The 21,936-nt window shown below is 42.8% G+C and overlaps 1 protein-coding gene across 5 annotated transcripts in view; it reads left to right on the forward strand.

The window, feature by feature from the left end:
- Positions 1 to 527: 527 nt before the first annotated feature.
- LOC117748823 (protein shisa-6-like) overlaps positions 528 to 21,936 on the forward strand; it is a 67,159-nt gene continuing 45,750 nt past the window's right edge. For 2 of the 5 annotated variants that reach the window (XM_034558913.1, XM_034558915.1), the window contains exons 1-3: positions 528 to 1,054; positions 2,554 to 2,714; positions 7,777 to 7,878. In XM_034558913.1, coding sequence (XP_034414804.1) covers positions 528 to 1,054; positions 2,554 to 2,714; positions 7,777 to 7,878 — 790 coding nt within the window. Of the gene's footprint in view, positions 1,055 to 2,553; positions 2,715 to 7,776; positions 7,884 to 21,936 lie in introns of all 5 variants that reach the window. The other 3 variants (XM_034558916.1, XM_034558917.1, XM_034558914.1) reach the window with 2 other exon arrangements.

Here is a 21,936-nt window from a genome sequence, read left to right on the forward strand (position 1 = left end):
AACATATAGATACAATACCATGTTCATTCTGAAGATATGAGCTGTGTGGGTGTCATGTTCATGACTTCAAACGTGGTGTTTATTGTCAGGTTATTGCGACGTACTAATGAAAACATGGCGTGGCTCTGACGTGAGGATAATAGCCAATGAGCCGTTTGCCTTATTTGTTTCTCCAGCCCAACTTTGACTTAACTGACTCCAGGAATCAGCGACGCAGCGCGGCTCTCACACGCCGCTCAGCCGAGAGAGAGCGCGCAGAGCCCGGGCACCCATCAGCTCTCCTCCCGGTCTGGACATGCTGCTCTCCTGCCACGGCTCTACGGAGGGTTGCATTGGGCTTTAGTTGGTCCACTGCATAACAACAGCCGAGGAATGCCCTTGACAACACTCAGCATGACGGCGGCGCAGGAGACTGAGCGAGTAGGGGACGACTCGGTGGAGAAACGTGCACAACACTAACGCCTCGCTGTTTGACCACAGTTGAAGTGTCTTTGCCAACACGTAAGACTTGAGTTCTTCACTCCACCATGGGGATAAGGCACATTTTGGTGCTGCTCATATACCTGGACCCGCTATGCGTGCTGAGCGCCGCTACCGGCGGTAAGAAGCCCAAGCCTGCGCCCAGGAAGGCTCCCAAAGCCACCGCGGTGCCCACGGTCGTCCCGCAGAAGACCCCGCAGCCGGCGGCCGCCAGCAACCACGACACATGCCAGGGCTACTACGACGTGAGCGGGCAGTATGACAAACTGTTCGAGTGCAACAACACCAACCACCGGTACTGCTGCGGGACGTGCTACCTGCGCTTCTGCTGCGAGTACAAGAAAGATCGTCTGGATCAGAAAGCCTGTACGAATTACCAAACGCCAGTGTGGGTGCAGACGGCCGCCCCGTCGCCCATCCCGACCGGGGAAACGTACGATCCGAGCATGGATCAGACCAGCACGGCGGTCTACATCACCTGTGGGATCATTGCCTTCATCATAGTGCTGGGAGTGTCGGTCAAAGTCGCTTACGACAAAGCCACAGAGCCGCCTCAGGAGATGAATATACACAGGTGAGAATGACTTGTGAATCCATGTCATGTGTTCAATCTCTTCTTCAAAAACAAAGTCCCATAGCCTCTTCGGAGCTCATCATTTCTGGATGTAGACTATGATGCAGACAGGGGTCAAAGGGCAACCCTAATGTTAGAAACAAGCATAGGCATGTACGCAGTATTTTGTAACGTAGCCTATCATAAAAGGATATGGATAATTATATTTTTATCTTAACTTTGTGTTTATTTCCATTTTTCGAAATGATGAACTAGAAACCAGGCTTCAATGAACTAACCGATTATCCAAAGCCAAACTGATGAGCACGTTTCAGATCAGTTTTTATTAGATTTCAATCCCAAAGGAGTGTATGGGAATGTAAGATACACATAATTACGGAGGAGTTGAGAGAGTGTGTTTGTCTGTTATGTGTGGGAGTGAGAAGGACTGATGCCCAACATTTATATTGGAGCTTTGTTAGTTAATATAGAAGACACAATCGTTCCTTTTTTCTTCATGCTGATATAAAAATGGTGTCTGGCATGTTAGAATGAGCCTAGATATGTTGCCCATAAGGTGACCAAGTCAAGTCAGCCAGCTGTCAAACATCCTACTTTGCGACATACACACAGTCCTCCTCCCTCCACTCCCACTCTCTGCACCTCAGCACATGGCTTCCTGCTGTGTTCAGGTGGAGATATTCTTTAGCAGAGATGGGATAAATGGCAAATGATTGCATCTCACCTTCTCAGCTGGCGCCCTTTTCCTCCTCGAGCTTCACCATATGAGAATTATCCCACAAAAGTGGGCCACATGTTGTAGATTGTACCGACACCAGTGAACAAATGCTGACACATATTATTTCCTCAATATTGAATAGCTTTTTTTTATTGAATGCATTATTCAACACTTGAGCAATCTTAAGACTGTGAATAATGGATAGTGTTAACGTTGGCTGTATCAAGGTCGTTTGACAAGCATGCACCGCTGCACATTCAATAAGGAACAGGAAAGAGGGGGTAAAGCAAAAATATTAATTTAAAGCAAAGGTTACTGTCGGCGGTACATTTGTCGTACAAAAGCTTTGAGCTACTGCAGTGCTGCAAACGTAATTTGATTTCCTTTTTCAAAAGCAATGCCAGAAAGAGCAAACAAACACTTTTTTAACTTTCTTTCATCATGATTGCTTCTCCCTCTCCCCTTGAGGGCTCCATCCTTCCATATGCACCTGCTGCGGTCTGAAAAACATTAAAATTCAACCCAATTAGACACTCACACATCCAATGTTGATTCTCTTGCAAATGAACATTCGTCATGTTCCCAGAAGTGGAAATAAAAGAAGAAACAGAGCAGCCCCGAATTACCTATTATAGCACAATACTGTCTTAACAATTAGCAGCCATTCGGCGTGCAGAAAACAGACGTGATATTGCTTAAACTTTAACTAAGAGAGGAAAACTATACAAGAAGAGAAACATGGTGCAGTATTCACAGCCACTCTTGTGTTTTCGGTTTCCAGAGCCCTTGCAGACATCCTGAGGCAGCAGGGGCCCATCCCCATATCGCAATACGACTGTGAGAATTTTGCAGCAATGAACGGCTCACCGAAAGACAACACACCAGTCAGAACCTCATCCAAGAACCACTACACCCCTGTTCACGCATCCAAGTCCAACCACGGTAAGAGATCTCCTCTCTCCTTACACACAAGCATTCACTAGTTCATGTGTCATGACTGTTGGTCCTACCCACATCACTCTCAGTGTGTCACATTTGTGATACATTGATTATTGCTGTGCAAAATTGTGCATTCCCCTCCGAAGAGCCCCCACTGTGCTCCCCCTTTCGGCAGTGTGATCTCCAATGTTAACATCCAGTAATCATCCGATTTGAGCAAGAGAGCGACAGAGACAAAGAGGGGCTTGCTGGAGATAATTACAGGCTGGCAAGGTAGTGCGGCCCTGCAGTCTCTGACAGGCTGGAAGTGATGGCCTCTTAGTCACTCAGCGGGTGATATAACCCCACGATTCAGAGAACTGGGAGGGAGCATACATCGGTAAAAATGAAAACTGTGCAGGAAAAACAGGCATCCGGGGGAAGTAAGTCAGGGTTGGCAGGTTCCTCAACAAAGCATGTGTTATCAGATGGCAGGGGGCAGAGGCACTCTAAAATAATGAGATATAAGAAGCACAAATACATTGGTGTGATAGAAAGACAAACAGGGTGAATAAAGAAATAATCCAATGGTAATATTTTGAATAATTTCTGTCATATTCATTGAATGTGTTGTAACTCTGTAACTCTGTTCATCTGGTCACATGACATCTATTCATCTGTCCATCCGGGGAGAGGGATCCTCCTCTGTTGCTCTCCTGAAGGTTTCTTCACTTTTTTCCCTGTCAAAGGTTATTTTTGGGGAGTTTTTCCTGATCCGATGTGAGGTCAAAGGTCAGGGATGTCGTATGTGTACAGATTGTAAAGCCCTCTGAGGCAAATTTGTAATTTGTGATTTTGGGCTATACAACATAAATTAAATTAAATTGAATTGAATTAAAACTGTAGGTGTAGATTCTGCAGTCTGATGGCATGTGTGTCGTGAGCCCGACCTAGTTGGCACTACGGTGAAATCTACAGAAGTGCCTCTGAATTCTGATTGGTGGCTCTGTTCACTCATGACTGAAAAGACCCGAATCGCCTGACCAGGTTCCATCCTGCCCTCTAGGTCAGTAGACATCTTACAGTGCAATACATCTCCATCATTGAGGATGCTATTCATCAGCCTTTAATTGATGGAAAATCACAGTTAAGAAATGTATATAAAACATGAAAAATGTCTTTCAATCAACAGTCCTGCTTTTTTAGAGATCCATGTACATGCTTGGGTCTAATTAGTGTAAGATGTGAAATAGTTGCATTCATCTTACTGGCAGTGTGCCACATTTAGACATGAACCCAAACATCACAGCGCTTGATGTTGTAGTTGTTACGGTTGATTGGAGCTACAGGACAGCGAAAATATTTTTGCGTCTTGTACCCTAAATAATAGATTGTGTGTACCTTCAGCTCTATTCGAGCATGCAGACTCTTGTGTGTCATGTAAAGTGGGCCTCTTTCTGCCACATCTGTCGATTTGGACCTGTACTTGTATAGATCTTTTCTAGTCTTCCGACTAATCAAAGCACTTTAACACTACATGACATCATTCACCCATTCATACTCATTCATACACTGATGGGAGGAGCTAAGGTTCCACCTGCACATCAGCAGTAACTAACATTCACACACTGTAGAACAGCTACGGGAGCAATTTGGGGTTAAGTGCCTTGCCCAAGGACACATCGACATGAACTGCTCACCACTGGTCGCCCCACCATATACTTGCTGGGAACATTTTCGACAGCTCAGTGTTGGTGTCGACCATAGTCTGCCTTCATTGATTTAGTTCATTCAGTTCAATTCAGTTTATTTTATATAGCCCAAAATCACAAATTACGAATCTGTACACATACGACATCCCTGTCCCAGGACCTCACATCGGATCATTTAGCATCTCCCTCACTCATTGGCTGCATCAGTCGATTCCTACTGGTCACTAGTCGGCCATGCAGGGGACACGTTTACTCAGCTGCACGCGGCCGGCCGCCTTCACAATGACCTTGCAGGCATTTCTTTTCAGTAAAGGACGGGCATCACTTTATCTGTTTATCTGTCTCAGCTGAGACTACTTTTGCCTGCTTGCACACAATCCCTGCAACATGAACAGAACTCATTCCGACTCAGCTCTGTGGTGCTCTGATCCCCTGATGAAGGGGGGCTTGGTTGTGGTACACAGCTAAGCCCCCCTTCATCAGGGGATCAGAGCAGTCCTGATGGGGTTGGTCATGAAAGGCGGTGACAGCCCGGGCCAAAGCGTGGTTAATGTGCGTGTATAAATTGGAAACTCCGCTTGATGCCTTAACAGGCTCCAAGGTGCTGTGGAGAGGCAGCACACTCACTCTCATAGAAAATGCATATTCATGTGTGCCTAAATGGCCATTTGGCACAGAGCGGGAGAGGGTCCTCGGCTGGAGTCATCACTGCTAAGAATGGCACTTCACATCCTGAGGCTCTTTCCACACTTTTAAATCAGGTGGACAAACCTTATAAAGGAAGTGGCTAAAGGGCCCAAGAGGATCCTATCAACTTATGTCTAGAGTGGGAATAACGTCCATTTCTCCTTTGATCCTCAACATGCAATGATGTCCATTTTCTCTCAGCAGTAATCACTTCCTTGCCAAATTCCTTTCTTTCTTTCAAGGCTTAGAGCTTTGTTTCAGCTTAATTCTAAAAAATACATTCTGATTTATTTTGTTCCCCATTGCAGGCCTTGTGTAGTGACATGGTACCCTTGGTGCATTTTAGAACAACATATCCCTTAAAAAAACAGAGCCTACAGCCAGACAGTACAGACAGCATAATATGATACCAGCGTAACTGATGCTATTTTTATTCCCAACCACTCTGCATTGTCGTCGGCTCAGGTCCTGTTTTAGGTCGGGGTGTAAACACAGAGCGCCCCACGGCCACAACAAGGAGCTGACCTTGAAAGGAAGGAGTAGATGCCTTTACAGGAGTTTGCCTTTGGTTAAAATAAACAATAACCACTTCTCTGAGTAATGCAGTTTGGCCCACAGCTCTCTTCAGATGAAGTTCATTTATTTACGACACACCACAGGCACAGATTTGCCTTTTTTTTGTTTTGTTGCTTTTTGAAAAGTGTTTCCTCTCTGACATTTTCTTAATGATGAAATATCATTTCCAGGTGGTGAAGACAGTAGCTGTTTCCTCTGTCTCAGTTTACTCAACAGAAAACAAAGAAAAAAACAATTACTCCCATATAGCACTTCTACACAAAAAACAAAAGAATAGGCAAACTATACTACGAGTTAATGGTCTGTGTTTACTGTAGCAGAAGAATGAGAACAGGCAAAATAAGAAGAATGAGGATGTTAGAGTGTGTGCTCATGCGGTATCTGAGCTGCTATACAGCACTGGACGGATCTGGTTTGAGATGAGCGGCCTCGTGTGCTTAAAGGTCAGCTGCTGTGGACAATTAGAGGTTGTGATGATAGAATAACATTTCCAGCTATTTAGCAGCTTTGACATGACCTTCAGATATTTTTAAAGCACGAAGCTTTGTGTGCGTAGTAGTGTGTGTGTGTGTGTGTGTGTGTGTGTGTGTGTGTGTGTGTGTGTGTGTGTGTGTCCTAGATCTCATTATTGCCCCTTATTATACAGCTAGACCTTTGGCACCCTGAGTGTACGTGTGTGTGTGTGTGAGGTTTCTGGTATGGAGGCAGGGATCCATCAGCTTTACCACTTAATCATGGGACAGTGTGGATCAGCACTGCACCATTAGTTTTATGGGAGGGCAGTGGCAGGGTTAAAAGAACAGGGGCATGTACTGTATGTGCCAAGATGGCATTTAATATCTGGCATGTATATCTCCGGCTGAGAGCAATATAAAGATATAAAGATATGTGATGCTGAGTTGAATGACTTCATCCACATGATACCATGTAAATGACCTCTGCCTGGCTGCTTTAGAGTTAATCGACCTTGGAGTCGGGTGACCTCACTGACGCCAGCCGCACTGTACCACATCCAGCTCAGTTCATCACATAATTATCTTATTAGCCACATTTGTAGGTGTCCAGTGAAGAAGTCTGCTAAAAAAATATTACCATATGAATCTTCAGCGGCTTCCGTTCATTTCCATGGCACATCGTTGAAGTCACGATTTTCTTTGTATCGAGGACGATAAATTCATAATGCATAGCCTTCCCACTGCAGGCTCTTCATGCTCCCTCACCTTAATGAGCTGGGTACGGGAGCCGGAGGAAAGGAGGGGATTGCTTTTGAAGGGTTTCTCACATTCGAGGGTTGTCGCAGTGGGTCGTGGAGTGGCCTCCAAATGACAGAGTTGACAAAGGAAGACAACAATAGCGTGTGTCACATACAGAATTGCTGGAATGATTGAATGGTAAAATAACCCCAGCAGATCCTCTATCTGCAGCTGTGACAGCAGAGCAGGGAGAGGTGTGATTGAGTTCAGAGTGCATTGGTATGTTGGTGTCTGAAACATATTGCTTTTCTTTCTTCTGAGGATCGTTGCACTGTGTTTGCTTGTATGGTTCCCTTTGCCAACATTTCCGCTCTTATCTGTGCCTGAGGGGAAAGACACCGCGGAGAAGTTCTCAATGTGACACCATGACAAAGATACAACTGGGGCCACCGAGAACATGATGGAAAAGCCCAAACACTGTTTCCCTATTGGGAACAGGAGCACGGTGAACCCCAGCTTTTGCTTGTGACCCTTTAAAGGTGAATTCCTGTAATTACAACTAGAACAGTTAGTGGATGAATTAATTGTCAAATAAGTGTCTGATTCATTTTCTATCAATCGACCAATTAGTTGTTTTGGATTTGATGCTTTGCGGTGGCTGTTGACGACCCTGCTCACCACTGAGCCACAGTCGCCCGACATCCCAACATTAATGCTTGTGACCCCTTAGATTTATCTTGTGACTCCTTGGGAGGGTTCCGACCCTCACTTTGGGAACCACAGATTCAGCTGCTGCTGATGTTGCTAATGGTACTAATAATATTACTGACACTGTGCATATGTCTGCCTGTCTATGTGTGTGTGGTTGCTCTGCATGCCTATATGTGTGTGTGTGTGTGTGTGTGTGTGTGAGAACAGGTCTCCACTATGGGAAGGAGAGCATCCGCAGCAGTGGAGGCGGTGACGTTCACAACTTCATCTCCTCTGGTTTTGTGACGTTGGGTCGAGGCCATCAGAAAGGTGAAGTACCTTTTCTTCCTGTCCTTTCCTCTCTTTTCTCTCCCAGGAGATTTAATTAACTCCACTTATCTATGAAGACTGTGCCGTATACTTGCTGAATGCTAAAGTGACCCGCATACTGTTCCGCTTGCAACACCGGTGATCAACAACAAGAAACCAACAGAGGTGAAATGTTTCCTGTTTAAATTTCTCCCCCAAACAATTCAGATGAACTCCTGCCTTTTGCAATTAAATAAAAGCAAACACACAATTACTGCTGCTGATGGGAGAAGGTGATTCCAAACTCGCATACACAACACACACAACACACACAAACACACAACAAAAACACATATCCAGCCAGTAGTCGGGGGCAGAGTTTTCTCATGGGTAATACACTGCTTAGTATGCAGCCATGTTGGCTAAGCTCTTGTGATTTATTCCCATCCATTTTGGCTCCACAAATCAGAGTGTGTGTGTGTGTGTGTGTGTGTGTCACCACACGGGGGTTGCGAGGTGAACTCCTTTACCTAATACTGCTTTCAAATGTTTAATTGAATGTGTGCGTGCCAGATTAAGAATGCTCGTAATGTTACGTGGTGGCTGACATCTACATGATTTAAATGTAATTTGGTTTCACTGCAGCATACACATTTTGTTCCACACATGCTCATCACTCTTATTGCAGCAGCAGACGACCTGTTTATGCTTTATTAAATAGATGTAGGTGTTGCTTGACGTGTGCAGGAACTGAGCTCTTTTACAAATGGCTGCACAAAGAACGGCAGGGGACTGCAAGCTTCTCCCCCCTTTTGTTCCTAATGGGGAACCATCATATTTATGTTCACATGAAATTAGCGGGTTTTTTCTTGCTTTTAGCTTTGTTTGTTTTCATCCCCAGAGGGGGTCCGTTTTCACAAATGTATTCAGATGTTGCCCACCCCACAATCTCTGCCTGAGAAAAGAAAAAATCATGAGGTTTTATACATGCTGATACTTTTAAATGGATTTTCCCCTATAGATCATAACAGCATCTCTGGCTATACACTTGTCTCAACAACAGCATGGGGTATGGTTTAGCGTTCAGTATCTGTGCAAGTGAAATCTGTTTGATTCCTTTGCTGCAAAACAAATGAAACGTGAAGGATTGAGATCTTGGAAAAGTCTGCTGATACTAAGATTTCTAGCAAAAGGTGTATGGTAAGCATGTGCACACTTCCTTAACGGTATTCTTCTTTCCAATGTCTCTGTTTGTCTGCCTTGTGCCTAGAGGCAGGTCTTACCGTGGATTGAATCCTAAAATCAATGAAACACTGGTCTGAGGTTTGGTTTGGGTATTGTTGCTGCTTGGTATTATCTTTAGTATTGCACAAGTGTACAATCACTTCAGGGTGGTGGAAGGAAACCAACAGTTTAACCAATCCTCCCCCGCTCTCTCATAGTCTCTTCACAATCACTCTTCATATGCACAAAAGCAGAATAGCTTCAGCTACATTATATTGCACTGATTGATTGGAGGATATAACTTAGTTCTATCTTACAGTAAATGCAGAGTTTTTGACAACACACAGTTCAATGATTTATAAATATATTTGAAATGCGTGGATGGATTTTAGCATGCAGCACGGTGAACCTGTGCGCTGATGTGAACTGGCAGTGATGAGATAGAGTCACGTTAAGGTTAACAGCAAGTAAACAGTCCGGTTGAATTAAAATCATACTGAGCCTCATTACTTTTGAAGAGGTTTGCACAGCTTGGTTTGCTCTGGCAGAGAGTAACAACGGTGGAAAAAAAGAGTGCAAACAGACGTTTATTGGCCAGTCCACATAAATCTGGAGGCAGATGTTATCTTTCTTTCACTTTTTTTGTAGTATATACATATATATATATATATATATATATATGTGTATATATATATATATATGTGTATATATGTATATATATATATATGTGTATATATATATATGTGTATATATATATATATATGTGTATATATATATATATATATATATATATATATATATATATATATATGTTTGCCACACTGACAGAACAAGGTTTAGGAGTTATGACGTAGTCCTCCGGCCTGGGTAAGCTTGCCATCTCTTACGGTGGTTAATTATACAGGAGGAAAGTGTGTTTGGTTGTTAATTATATGGCAAGCTGTGTGTGTGTGTGTGTGTGTGTGTGTGGTTGCAGCGCAGCCAGGTGAGGTCAGAGAGAGTTGCCTAGCGTCAGTGCCTGACTCTCTTCCACTCAGCTTAGCATTTAATTTTTCCTTGAGTTAGTGGTGACCTATATTTACCAAATGCTTTTCAGCAACCTTTAGAGACTGGTCATGAACTTGTCTTGAACATCTCTTGGTAACACCGAGATGGAGTTTTAATCTGCGTCCTGTCAGACTGCGTTCTGATTCTAAATACGGTGTGTGTTCACACTGGAAAAGTGACAAAACTAACCTTTTATTGTGAGGAAATGCAATGTATCTGTCACTAAGGGTAATCGAGCAGTGTTGTCTAAATAAGAAGAGTAAGAATTATTGTACACTCTAGTGCACTCAAATGATCCCACAATGCAACATAAAAAGTAGTTAACTTCAGGAAGAAAACACAACAATCTTTTATTGCAAAGTGAGAATGACATATATTCAATTTAATTTATTTTGCATAGCCCAAAATCAGCAGGGCCATGGCAGGAGGCATTGCGAAAGAGGCCGGACCAATGAGGCCAGGCCCTTGAGGCAGGAGGTACAAAGAAGGAGCCAGGGCCATTGGGAAGGAGGCCAGGCCCAGGCCAGAGGCTGGATGCAGGAAGCAGGGGCAAGGAGGAGGAACCAGGAGCCAGGACCAGCTTATAAGCGCTATTAACAAGTAGCCCCGCATTTAGTGAGCACAGCTCTCTAGTGGGGCAATATGGTACTACAAGGTCCTTAAGATATGATGGTGCATCACCAATCAAGGCTTTGTAGGTGAGGAGAAGAATTTTAAATGTGATTCTTGATTTTACAGGGAGCCAGTGCAGAGCAGCTAATACAGGAGTCATGTGATCTCTTTTCTTAGTTTTTGTGAGTACACGAGCTGCAGCATTCTGGATTAACTGGAGGGATTTAAGAGACTTATTAGAGCAGCCTGATAATAAGGAGTTACAGTAATCTAGTCTAGAAGTAACAAACGCGTGAACCATCGCTTTGAGATTTTTTAAAGAAAAAATGCAGTCCTTGAGATTTGCTTAATGTGGGAGTTAAAGGACAAGTCCTGATCAAAGATAACGCCGAGATTCTTTACAGTGGTGTTGGATGCCAGGGAAATGCCATCTACAGAAACCACATCACCAGATAATTGATCTCTGAGGTGTTCAGGGCCAGTAAAATAACTTCAGTTTTGTCTGAGTTTAACATCAGGAAGTTGCAGGTCATCCATGTTTTTATGTCTTTAAGACATTCTTGAATTTTAGCGAGCTGGTTGGTCTCCTCTGGTTCGATCGATAGATATAATTGAGTATCATCTGCATAACAATGAAAGTTTATGGACTGTTTACTGATAATGTTGCCCAAAGGAAGCATATATAAGGTAAATAGAATTGGTCCAAGCACAGAACCTTGTGGAACTCCGTGATTAACGTTGGTGGTCATTGAGGCTTCATCGTTTACAAATACAAATTGAGATCGATCTGATAAATAGGATTTAAACCAACTTAGTGCGGTACCTGAAATGCCAATCGACTGATCCAGTCTCTGTAATAGGATGTCATGATCAATGGTGTCGAACGCAGCACTAAGGTCTAATAAGACCAGTAAGGAGATGAGTCCTTTATCTGATGCAATTAGGAGGTGTTACTTGCGTACCGTGCTGTGTACAGATCGGGTCCCGTCTACATCCAGGACATGGTCAAGCATTACACCCCAACCTGTTCACTCCGCTCGGTATCTACCAATCAACTTGTGACTCCGTCACTGCGAGCTAATCACTCAACAAAATCAAGACTGTTTGCTGTCCTGGCTCCTCAATGATGGAACAAAAAACCTTTCTAACACTATTTTAACTAAAACTGGAGCACCACAGGGAACAGTTGTATCCCCCTTTTTATTCTCACTTTATACAGCTGACTACAGGCAGAGCCATGTGTCCTGTAACATCCAAAAGTGTTCAGATGACACTGCTCTGGTTGGTCTACTTACCCAAGGCAATGACCTGGCCTATAAACGAGAGGTTGAATCTTTTGTCAGCTGGTGTAATGACAACTTTTTAAAAATAAATGTTGGAAAGACCAAAGAGCTAGTGATGGATTTTAGAAGGAAGAAGGAGTAGGTCTCCCTAGTGATAATTGCAGGTCAGCAGATAGAAATTGTCCAGTCATATAAATATCTTGGGGTCCATCTGGACAGTAAATTGAATTGGAAAACATTGATCCTGTTTTGATAAAAACAGGATCAGTAAGATGATCAAAAAGGCTGGCCAATCACTGGATTGGCCTTCCCCCGGACTCACTAGAGGTCACTATACAAAAGAGGACAAGGGCCAAGTTAAAAACAATCATTTCTTTTGAAGGCCATCCACTACACTGTGTTTTTAATGGACTCAGAAGTTCATTCAGTGAGCGACTCAGGATGCCTCAGTGTTTTACTGAACGACTTAGAAGTTCCTTTGTTCTGGCAGCAGTTCGATTTTTTAATGAACACCTTTAGGTGTTTTTAGATTTAGACTTAGCATCTTTCTGATGGTCATGTTTTATGGGGTATCTTCTGGTTTTGTTTGTTTTGTAGTGTGTTATTTGTCTGTTGTGCTCTGTGGAATGTGTCTATTGTTGTCTGTATGAATGTTTGGTGGCAAATGAGTTTCCCCACTGGGGATTAATAACGTTTTCTAATCTAATAATCTAAGCTCCCCACTGAGATCAGGACAGCAGAAAATCTCCGGAAACTAAAAACACATCTCTTCCGACTATACCTTGAATAAAAACAAATTAGCACTTAGCATTTACTTACTTATGGTATTTTTTATAGTTTGGCTTTCTTGAAGAAACGTTACTCTTGATTCTTGTTGTTCTGAGTTTGTACTCATGGTTGAATGCACTTATTGTAAGTCGCTTTGGATAAAAGGGTCAGCTAAATGGGTCAGCTAAATGACATGTATAGCCCAAAATTACAAATTTGCTTCAGAGGGCTTTACAATCTTTACACATACGACATCTCACATCGGATCAGGAAAAAGTCCCCAAAAAACTAAAAAAAGTGAAAAAACCTTCAGGAGAGCAACAGAGGAGGATCCCTCTCCCCGGATGGACAGAAGCAATAGATGTCATGTGTACAGAATGAACAGTGTTACAGAGTTACAACACATTCAATGAATATGGCAGAAATTATGAATAATTAGTAGGCATGGACCACAATCCAGATTTCCACAATCCATGAAAGAGAAGGAGAAAGAGAGGAGGTGTGTGTGGGAGGGGGAGGGGGGGTGGGGGGGCGCATCAGCAGGGGGGCCATGGCAGGAGGCAGGGCCACGGAGGCAGGAGGCATCGCGAAAGAGGCCGGACCAATGAGGTTGGCCTTTGAGGCAGGAGGTGCGGAGCTATCAGAAGAATACGCTATCAGAAAGCAGACACGCTGGCAACCGGAAGTGATGCAATACACTTACCAGAAGAGGTATGGAGCGGTGTGTTCGGTGTGCTCCCATGTTTACATGAGTAATATAATCTAAGTAAAGTCTGGATTTGAATGAGTGTTGTATATAGTGCATCATATACAGTGCAGCAATCATATTGGACAGACAGGTAGATATTGTGAAAAGACACCAAAAAGTAAGAAATCATTGGAAGACTTTTGACGGCCAGCTCTCTCTTCTAAAAGTACTGCTGTTGTAGCATTGTGAATGAATCATCACTATGTGCAATGTTACATGGGAGGAGACCAAGACCCTTAACATCTCCTTAGTGCGAGAACCAATCCTCCAGCACAGATGAACTTTTTGTGCAACAACATTGAATTTTTTTACAATTTCATGACTGCTTCAGTCAGGGGCAGCGTGAGGGTGGGTGGCCATCTGTTCCCTGCATGTTTTCCTTTTACTCAATTTCTCGGGTTTGTCCATACAGAGATACTGCAGAGGTTTTTTCATTTTTAAGGAAAGATTTAATGGCACAAACACATGGAGTCTTTTTTTCTTCTTTTTGTGACAATCTTTTAGTAATGTTAAACTTTAGTCAGCATACACAGCTGCTTACCTCGCTCCTGTCCCCTCAGCCATCTGTCCAAATCGATGCACCGCCTCACAGATTCCTTTGCTCCTGTGTATTCTGTTGTCCTCTTGTCCAAAATCAGGAGGCAGTAAGGTTGAGGTTTCTGTCAAACTGAGCCAAACTAATGAGGATACTCACTGATCAGGTGTGTGTGTGTGTGTGTGTGTGTGTGTGTTTGCTGCTGTCGGATGGGACTGCACTGTTACACTGCCTTGGATGTAAAAACTGCAGAGCTCAGTTTTCAAGCTTCGGAGTCGCTAGTGATTGTATAAAGGTTGTGTGGAAGATAGACATGAGGGAGCCGGAGCAACTTTGGTGATGCAACCACGCCATGGCCTGTAGCCTACATCGACTGAAGCCCAATCACATGCCTTACGTTCCTGTCAAAGAAGAACTGCGCTGGACTTTTCTATTCACTCACTGTCAGGAGCAGAACTGTGCTCAGTAAATCTCTGTCACATTGTCACATATTTCTGTATGTTTAGGCGGTTCGGATTGAGAATCCTTGCCGTTGATGTCGCTGGATTACAACCCTAACACCTTGGTTGATTGGAATGTTCTGCTTCAGACAGGAGAGTGGATTGACAGCCAGCATGCAAATGTGATAGTGTATTAAAAATGCAGCTTGCCAGCTGTTATTGGTTGAATGCGTCCATTTTAATTATTTTCCATATGTCAGTCTTCTTGATATGAAACGCAGCCAAGCCACAGCATCCGGAGAAGTGTTTACTTCAGACAAAGCTTCCTTCCTTGACTTAGCGTGTACCATACTTACCTTGCTAAGCCCAACTTTTAATTCTGCCCTGTGCAGGAAGTCAAATTGGTTTTCATGGCAGGCAATTATTGTTTTTATGAATATGATGGTCTGCAATGATGGATATATGGGGATGTAGCAGCAGAATTAGCAGGGGAACTTCTCAGTGGACTTCTATTTACTGTGCAATTTCAGCACATTAATGAGTGCAGGAGCCACTTATGTAGCAGGTTTACTGTACAACAGTGCAGTACTAAGAGGCCGTAGGGAACATCAGGAGAAAGGATCTGACAAAGCACTCATTTGGTTCTGCTGTTGCCTTTTAACAGCGGTTTGCCTCTAATTTGTCCTCTCTGTTTACCTTTTGTGAAGAACTTGATGACAGGGTATGAAAAGCCCCTCTCTGCGTCTCAGTTCTTCCCTCTGATTGTGAAAGTCATCTCCTGTTTCTCTGAATGAATCAGATGCCGCTGAACAACAAGCCCACAGGCAGTATCATCATTTCCAGCCTGTGTAATCACACATGCTGATGAGGCACAAGATGAAAACATCCGCCTGTGAAAACCTTTGGTGTTGTTTAAGGTACACAAGGAAAAACAAGCCCAGATAGGAACTGATTCAAACCACAAGCACAAGCTCCGACGCCTCATCAAATCAGAGATGTTTACTTTGTCAACTGCTAATGACTCAATGGTGGTTTGTGCATTTGTCCAGTTGTTGCGTCTTTATACTAACAAATATATATGAAATAAAACCACAGTATACATGATCGTACGTTTTGTCAAAATTATGATTGTATACTATATAATATAACTATACAGAAGAGTGTTGAAGGACAGCTGCAAGCGTCATTTGACAAATGGAGGCTTGCACTAGTGCCCGTTAACTATAGCAACATAGTGCCGAGTTTGGCTTGCAATATCCCAGATTGGGAGCATTTGGATTGCCTCTCATTGCTAACGGTGCTAATGGCGCTAACAGTACAAACTACTGTGAAAGTGCTGACGGAGCAAACCGGAGGGTGGGTTCTCTCTCCATGACGACGCTGTTGGTCTGGATGGCATTGTCAGCTGTAACCGTCGTATGAGAGCAGTTCACAGTGGCGGCCGTGAGCTAACCTGTGGGGCACGCTCACATGCACTAACATGCACTAAAATACAAGAGGTAGACTGGCTATGTCAACAAAGAAAGCGGCAGCATTGATATCAACACAGAGGGAGAGAGACTTCACTCTCTGCTCAGGTAGACATTACTACAACATATTTTTACATAGGTAATAGTTAAATTAATGTTCAGAATGTTAAATTCAGCTCCTGGCCCCAGAATACCGGGGGCGGCAAAACCAACTATTGTCATTCTAAAAAAGAATTGACTAAAATTGGCGTTTTCCCATCATTCTGTAAGCAACTGTGAGCTGATTTTATGCTGCACACGGCACTGTCTGCCCAGCGACAGTGAAAGCAGTTGGTTACCTTCTCTGCAGCTCTTCTTCTAGCAGCTCACTGTGCTGCTTCTGTCTCTCCATTGCTCCGAACATATTTCCAACTGATACACTGTCACGGAATTACCAAAATGACCGCTGTCTTGTTTTTAAGACGAGTAGCTGTCAGTGTCAAGCCCACTGACATTCACGTTGCCTTTCCTGTGACTGCTTAATATAATAAAGTCAACTGGTGTCTGAGTAGTTGTGAAGCTGCAGCAGCTGTTCGGTTTGCATTAGCAGTAATTTAATGCAACATTTGTACTGGGAATGATTACTGTAAATGTATATGGTTATAAAATATGTTTGTTAACCTCATGCTTATATTACTTAACATTTATTTAAACGAAAGTCTTTGAGATTATTACGATTACTTTGTGTAATGTGTAAGGGGTTGCTTGTCGTGAGGAACCACCTGACCCGTCCCGGAATGATTATGGTTAGTCACCCCCCCTCTAACAGGACTGGAGCACTGGGTCTATAAAACACCACGTGTGCTGATGACACACTTTTGTCTGAATGTGAACATTACTTGCTGGCTTTACATATGAACAAACATTGTAATCATTGTAAATGGATGATTTAAAAAAAAAAACACTAACACAGTAAAAGAGGTGCTTTGGCCATGAAACGTACACAGAGGGTGTTTTTAGACAGAACTTCAACAGAGATGAATAAATAAATTCATAGATTTTGCTAATCTTTTCTAATTTACTTCTAGAGCAATTGATAATCAGCACAGGCAGGTGAAAATACATCTTTCTATCTATTAAAACTGGGCTGAATATTTCTTTCAATAATTATATTTTCATCATATAAATGGTGAAAGCTAAAGTCCTTTATTTACGATTAACACACCACCACAGTGATGTCTTGTTTGGAGATGAAAACCATATGTACTATAGGGATCAATACTTTAGGCTTTCAACATTAGAAGTAGAGGTTATGTTAGCTTAACTCTCCATGAAGGGTGCAATTTCACATTTAGTAGTTTCTCTTATAATGACAATACAACATTTTTAAATGGAAAGTGAAGCTTGCAGTTGATTATATTAAAGAGAAGGGGCATTGATTTGTATGTAAAACCTACATTTCAGGAAAAGAAATGTACAATATGTTCCCTTTTCTTTCAAAAATAGTTACTGAATTTGACATTTCATGGTTCATGCATTGTACGTGTCTCCCATGATTACTTTTTTAAAGAACAAATAAGTAGTCAAGCGAGCAAGGCTGCTGCAAGGTAGCCTCTGTCGATCACCACGTCATAGAAGTCCATCAGACATCTCCTATGAGATTATAGAATCCTGATCTTCAAAGATATTGGTGTTTGCCTGCGATGATAAGAAGAGTTGGGAAATAACTTACAATTAAATCACTGGTTGTTCTCCTACCAAATATTTCTTCTCTTCCCTCACTGACAAACTTCCTCTTTAAACACTTTGAAACCAGGTCACACTTCAGGGAGCAATCTGTGCCCCCAAATCAGATTTAGAGGCTGAAAATCTGGCCAGGCTGCTCACTCACTGGCTGTTTTTGATTGGCAGCTCGCTCCTATCGGGCACAAGTGTACTTGCTCAATACAAATTGATGGTGAGGTTTAGGGGAGGTGGCACGGCTGACCTGCTGGCCAAGCAATCTGCAGAATAACCAATAAGGAAGTTTTAATCAGGTCGTAGAGAGAGCAGGAACGGAACGGGGCACTCATTAGCAGGAAAGACAGATCAAGACAGATTTCTCTCACACACAATATGGAGAGATGGCCGGACATCTCTATCCCTTGCCCTGTTGCTGGAGCCTCCTTTACGGAATAGAGGTGAGTCTGCTTCTGTATGTAAAAGAGGAAAAGAGACGGGTTTAAACCTGCTGTCTGATGAGTTTGATTAACAGTGTGTTGGTAAGAAAGAGTGCTTGAGACATGCTTGTTTTATCATTCACCTTTAAGCAGAGAGGAGCGGAAAGGAAATTGTTAAAGAGTGACTGGTGACAGTTAATAGCAGTTTTCTTTACACACAACTTAGAGATCCTTGGCATTCCCAGGACTAAATGAATGACTGTCTGGGTATTGAGAAATTAACACATGCGACAAACACCTTGTAGCATTTCTCAAAATACCGTCAGAACTCAAATATGTTGAGGTCAGTGAATGACAAGCTACCCTACAATTTCTGACAAGACTCTTGGGTATCCTGAGGAACAATAGCACCTCCAGATTCTCTGCAGTCAATTACAGTGATGTGAGATGTGGGGGCAGACAGAGGAAATGACAGTTGGGAGGCAGCTCTCTTATCATTGTCCTTCTGTTGTGGCCACTTTGAAACAAATGGAGATATTTGTCTGGCAGTGAGGTATGCTGGAGGGAAGAGAAGGAGGGCTTTTATCTTGTAGAGAGGCTGGAGAAGGGGAATATGCAAGAAATGTAGCACAGACAGAATATCTGAGTGGTAAAAAGTGAGCGACTTAAACAAGAAAAGAGATTCTAAGAGCAGGAGTTTGGCAGGTAAAATACCAGTAGAAGAGATAGAGAGTCCTATCAGGCTGGTAGTCGGGGACAATAGCTTGACAACACTGCTGTGATGTTTGCTTGGGCACGGAAGCATACACTTAATGTGCAGCATCAATCAAGATGCTGCCCATCACACAGCATGGCAACTTTTATCGCTGGTCATTAAAGTAAGTGTGGATATTTTATGCATCAGTTGGAATGCAAGGACTTTTTCATGCTAATTTCCCCCCTTTAGATTTGTTATTCATCATCTTTGATCAACAGGGTCCTGTACACAAATAAATCGGTCTGTGCGCCTGATGAATCTAGAAGCCGCCACATCCAAGGATTACTATGACAGCTTACGTTTATTTAGCAAGCTCAGTAATAATGAAAACTGTATAATATATCTAACCCTCCTACAGTTGTTTATCAAGACATTCCTTTAAAATTGAATTAAAGAAGTGTAACATGAACTCCTTTTTACAAGAGATAGTTATCGCTCTTTAGAGAACAAACAGCGTGTTTCTGTCCTCCAGCTCTTCCTCCGAGATGATTCCCTGATGGTAAGAACATTTGACAACCGTGAATCCAGACCTTCTTTGCGCCCTTCTTTCCCACCGCCACACTCAAATCCACCTGAAACTGAGAAGATGACTTAGTGTGTGCTCTGAAATAAAATTAACTTGTGAACTTTGCCCCAAATATCCATCATTGAGGACCAATTTGCCTCCCTTGCGGACGCATTAGCAGATGAAAGGAGGTTGGCATGAGCAGCTGAATTGTGTTTTGGTTCTGGTCCCAGTCTTTGAATTTCAAGCTTCTCCACACTGTGGCTTTCCCCCCTTGTTCTTCCTGTTCTGCTTCACAGCGTACGCACTGGGAATTGAATCCAATGTTTTTATGACTGAACGTGAGCAGTGGACACCCTCTCTTATTAGAGACATGGGTGCAGATCTGAGAGCTGTTAATCCACTGCTAAAAGGAGCCTTTGAATCAAACAGCCTTTTCCTTTCAACCTTTCCTATCTAATAATCCGCTCGGTCCTGGCTACATTTATTAAATTACACATTGGCAGTCATTTAGATTTGGGTTTTCTCAGAGTACCTCTAACCTGGTCATCAGCTATCGCTCCCCACCAGCTGAGAATCCAACATAGCAAGCATGAAGGCCAGAATAGGAGGGTATCTTTAAGAAGAGAAGCACCAGAAATAATAGGCCCACCCTGTTTATCATATTGAAAAGCATGACATTGTGTTTTGAGCAGCCATGTCCTTCACAGAGTTGCTTTGAGTGACAAAACAGCTGATATAAATAGTTCTGCTAAGGGCATTTTGGGGATACTTTTTCCAAGTGTTAAAAAAAAGGCCTGGTAAAAGGCTGGTGTTGGCTTTACAGCGCTGACCTCAAGCAGCTGAATACCCACCTCTCTGCAAGGCTTCTCTCATCTGTAATCTATTATTCATAACGCAGAGGCAGAAACGAAGACTGAGAAAGGCAGATAACTGGGTCGCTTTTTCCTCCATCCACCCCCACCCCCGTATTACTATTATCCAGAGGCCATTGTGTGGGAAAACAAATGGAATGATTGCCTTTTGTTGTATAGGGGAGGGTTTTGTATTCTGTGTATAATTTGAATGTAGACTTGCTGTTCAGAGCACACAAGCTATGCATTGTGCAAATAATGATGCTTGGGAGAGATCAAATTAAAATGTATCAGCTCTGAGTTGGGATCCATCTCAAATCTATTTTCAACAGATGACAAATGTAAAAGGCAAAGGGGAGTGTGTGTTTCAGGTTCGTTGTTAATTTGCACCGTCAGCTTTTCTTGTTTTTTGATCGATTCTGGACAGTTCTTAGGAGTTAGTTTTAAGTCTGTTGGGGCAGAGGTAATGCTTTTAATGTTGACTCTTCAGTTAAAAATGTCTCCTGTTGTTGTGATAATAACTAATCATTATCAATTTACAGTGGGCAATTGCTTCTTCACCACCTAAACTATTGGCTAAATTCATATTCACTAATGGTAAACCATTACAGAGCACATGTTGCTTGTTGCTCTCGCAGTAAATTGAATCCTGTGATAATCCAATTCACTGAATTTGGACGACCTAACTTTTAAACATACCTTTTATTATCTCTGCAATGAATTCACCAACAAGTAAACAATGAGTCCATCTGCCTCTATAAAGCAGGTGAGGTTTTCCTGGGCATCTATTTCACACTGCTGGTTGAAGAGCCATGTGTACTTGTCTCTCTGCTGTCACTGGCTGCATTCCCCACCACACATTACGCCACAGTGTTCCCAGAGTGCCACATTGTCTCCATATTGTCTCCGGTGTAGGTTCTGTGAACTTTTCTCATGGCAGGTTGCTTGAATTATCGCTCATAGAGGCGACCAGCATTCAATCTACACGCTCATACTGTGGGGTAATAGACAGGGGGCTGAGCTATTATAATTGAAAGGCCCCTTCAATATCGATAAATAATGAAGTTTCCCTCGGGCCATAAGGGGTTGGGGAAAGGAGAGTGTTGGATGAAGGGCGGTGTTCTCACATATATCCAGCCAGCCTGTTAACCCCACGCTGAGTGAGGCATGGAGGGAATATGATACAGGTGTGAAAACCAGGGAGGGGGAGTCACTCACACTGCTGCATTATGAATCAACCGGAACAACTCTGGTATTTCTGTGAGCTAAGGTGTTATTTACTGACATTATCATTTTAGTCATGAGTTAATGAATAAAGGACCATACCAGTGTTAAAGTCCATGTATTACAAAGTATATAAGTAACCATTGTTCAAAAAACGGTCAACAAAATGTAATTGTCAGGGTAAAACCTTCATCTTATCGGATTTGGGCAACATGACGGCTGATATCTCAGATTTAATAAGATATAGACATCATGACTGGCTGCTACCGGATCTTTAGTAAAAAGGTAAATATCCAACATAACCGTATGTAGTGCACAGGTTTGTTGCAGAGGACGAACATCATTAAGATGCAAACCAGCTTTTCTTTTCCCCAGACTATTGCACGTTCCTGCCATGCATGTCACATGCCGCTGCCTATAGAATACACACAAAGTAATTGGCACATCCTTGAAGCCCTTTCAAATCAGGCAAAAT

Source organism: Cyclopterus lumpus, chromosome 19 (genome assembly GCF_009769545.1).
Source record: "Cyclopterus lumpus isolate fCycLum1 chromosome 19, fCycLum1.pri, whole genome shotgun sequence".
In the NCBI taxonomy this organism is placed as follows: Eukaryota; Metazoa; Chordata; class Actinopteri; order Perciformes; family Cyclopteridae; genus Cyclopterus; species Cyclopterus lumpus.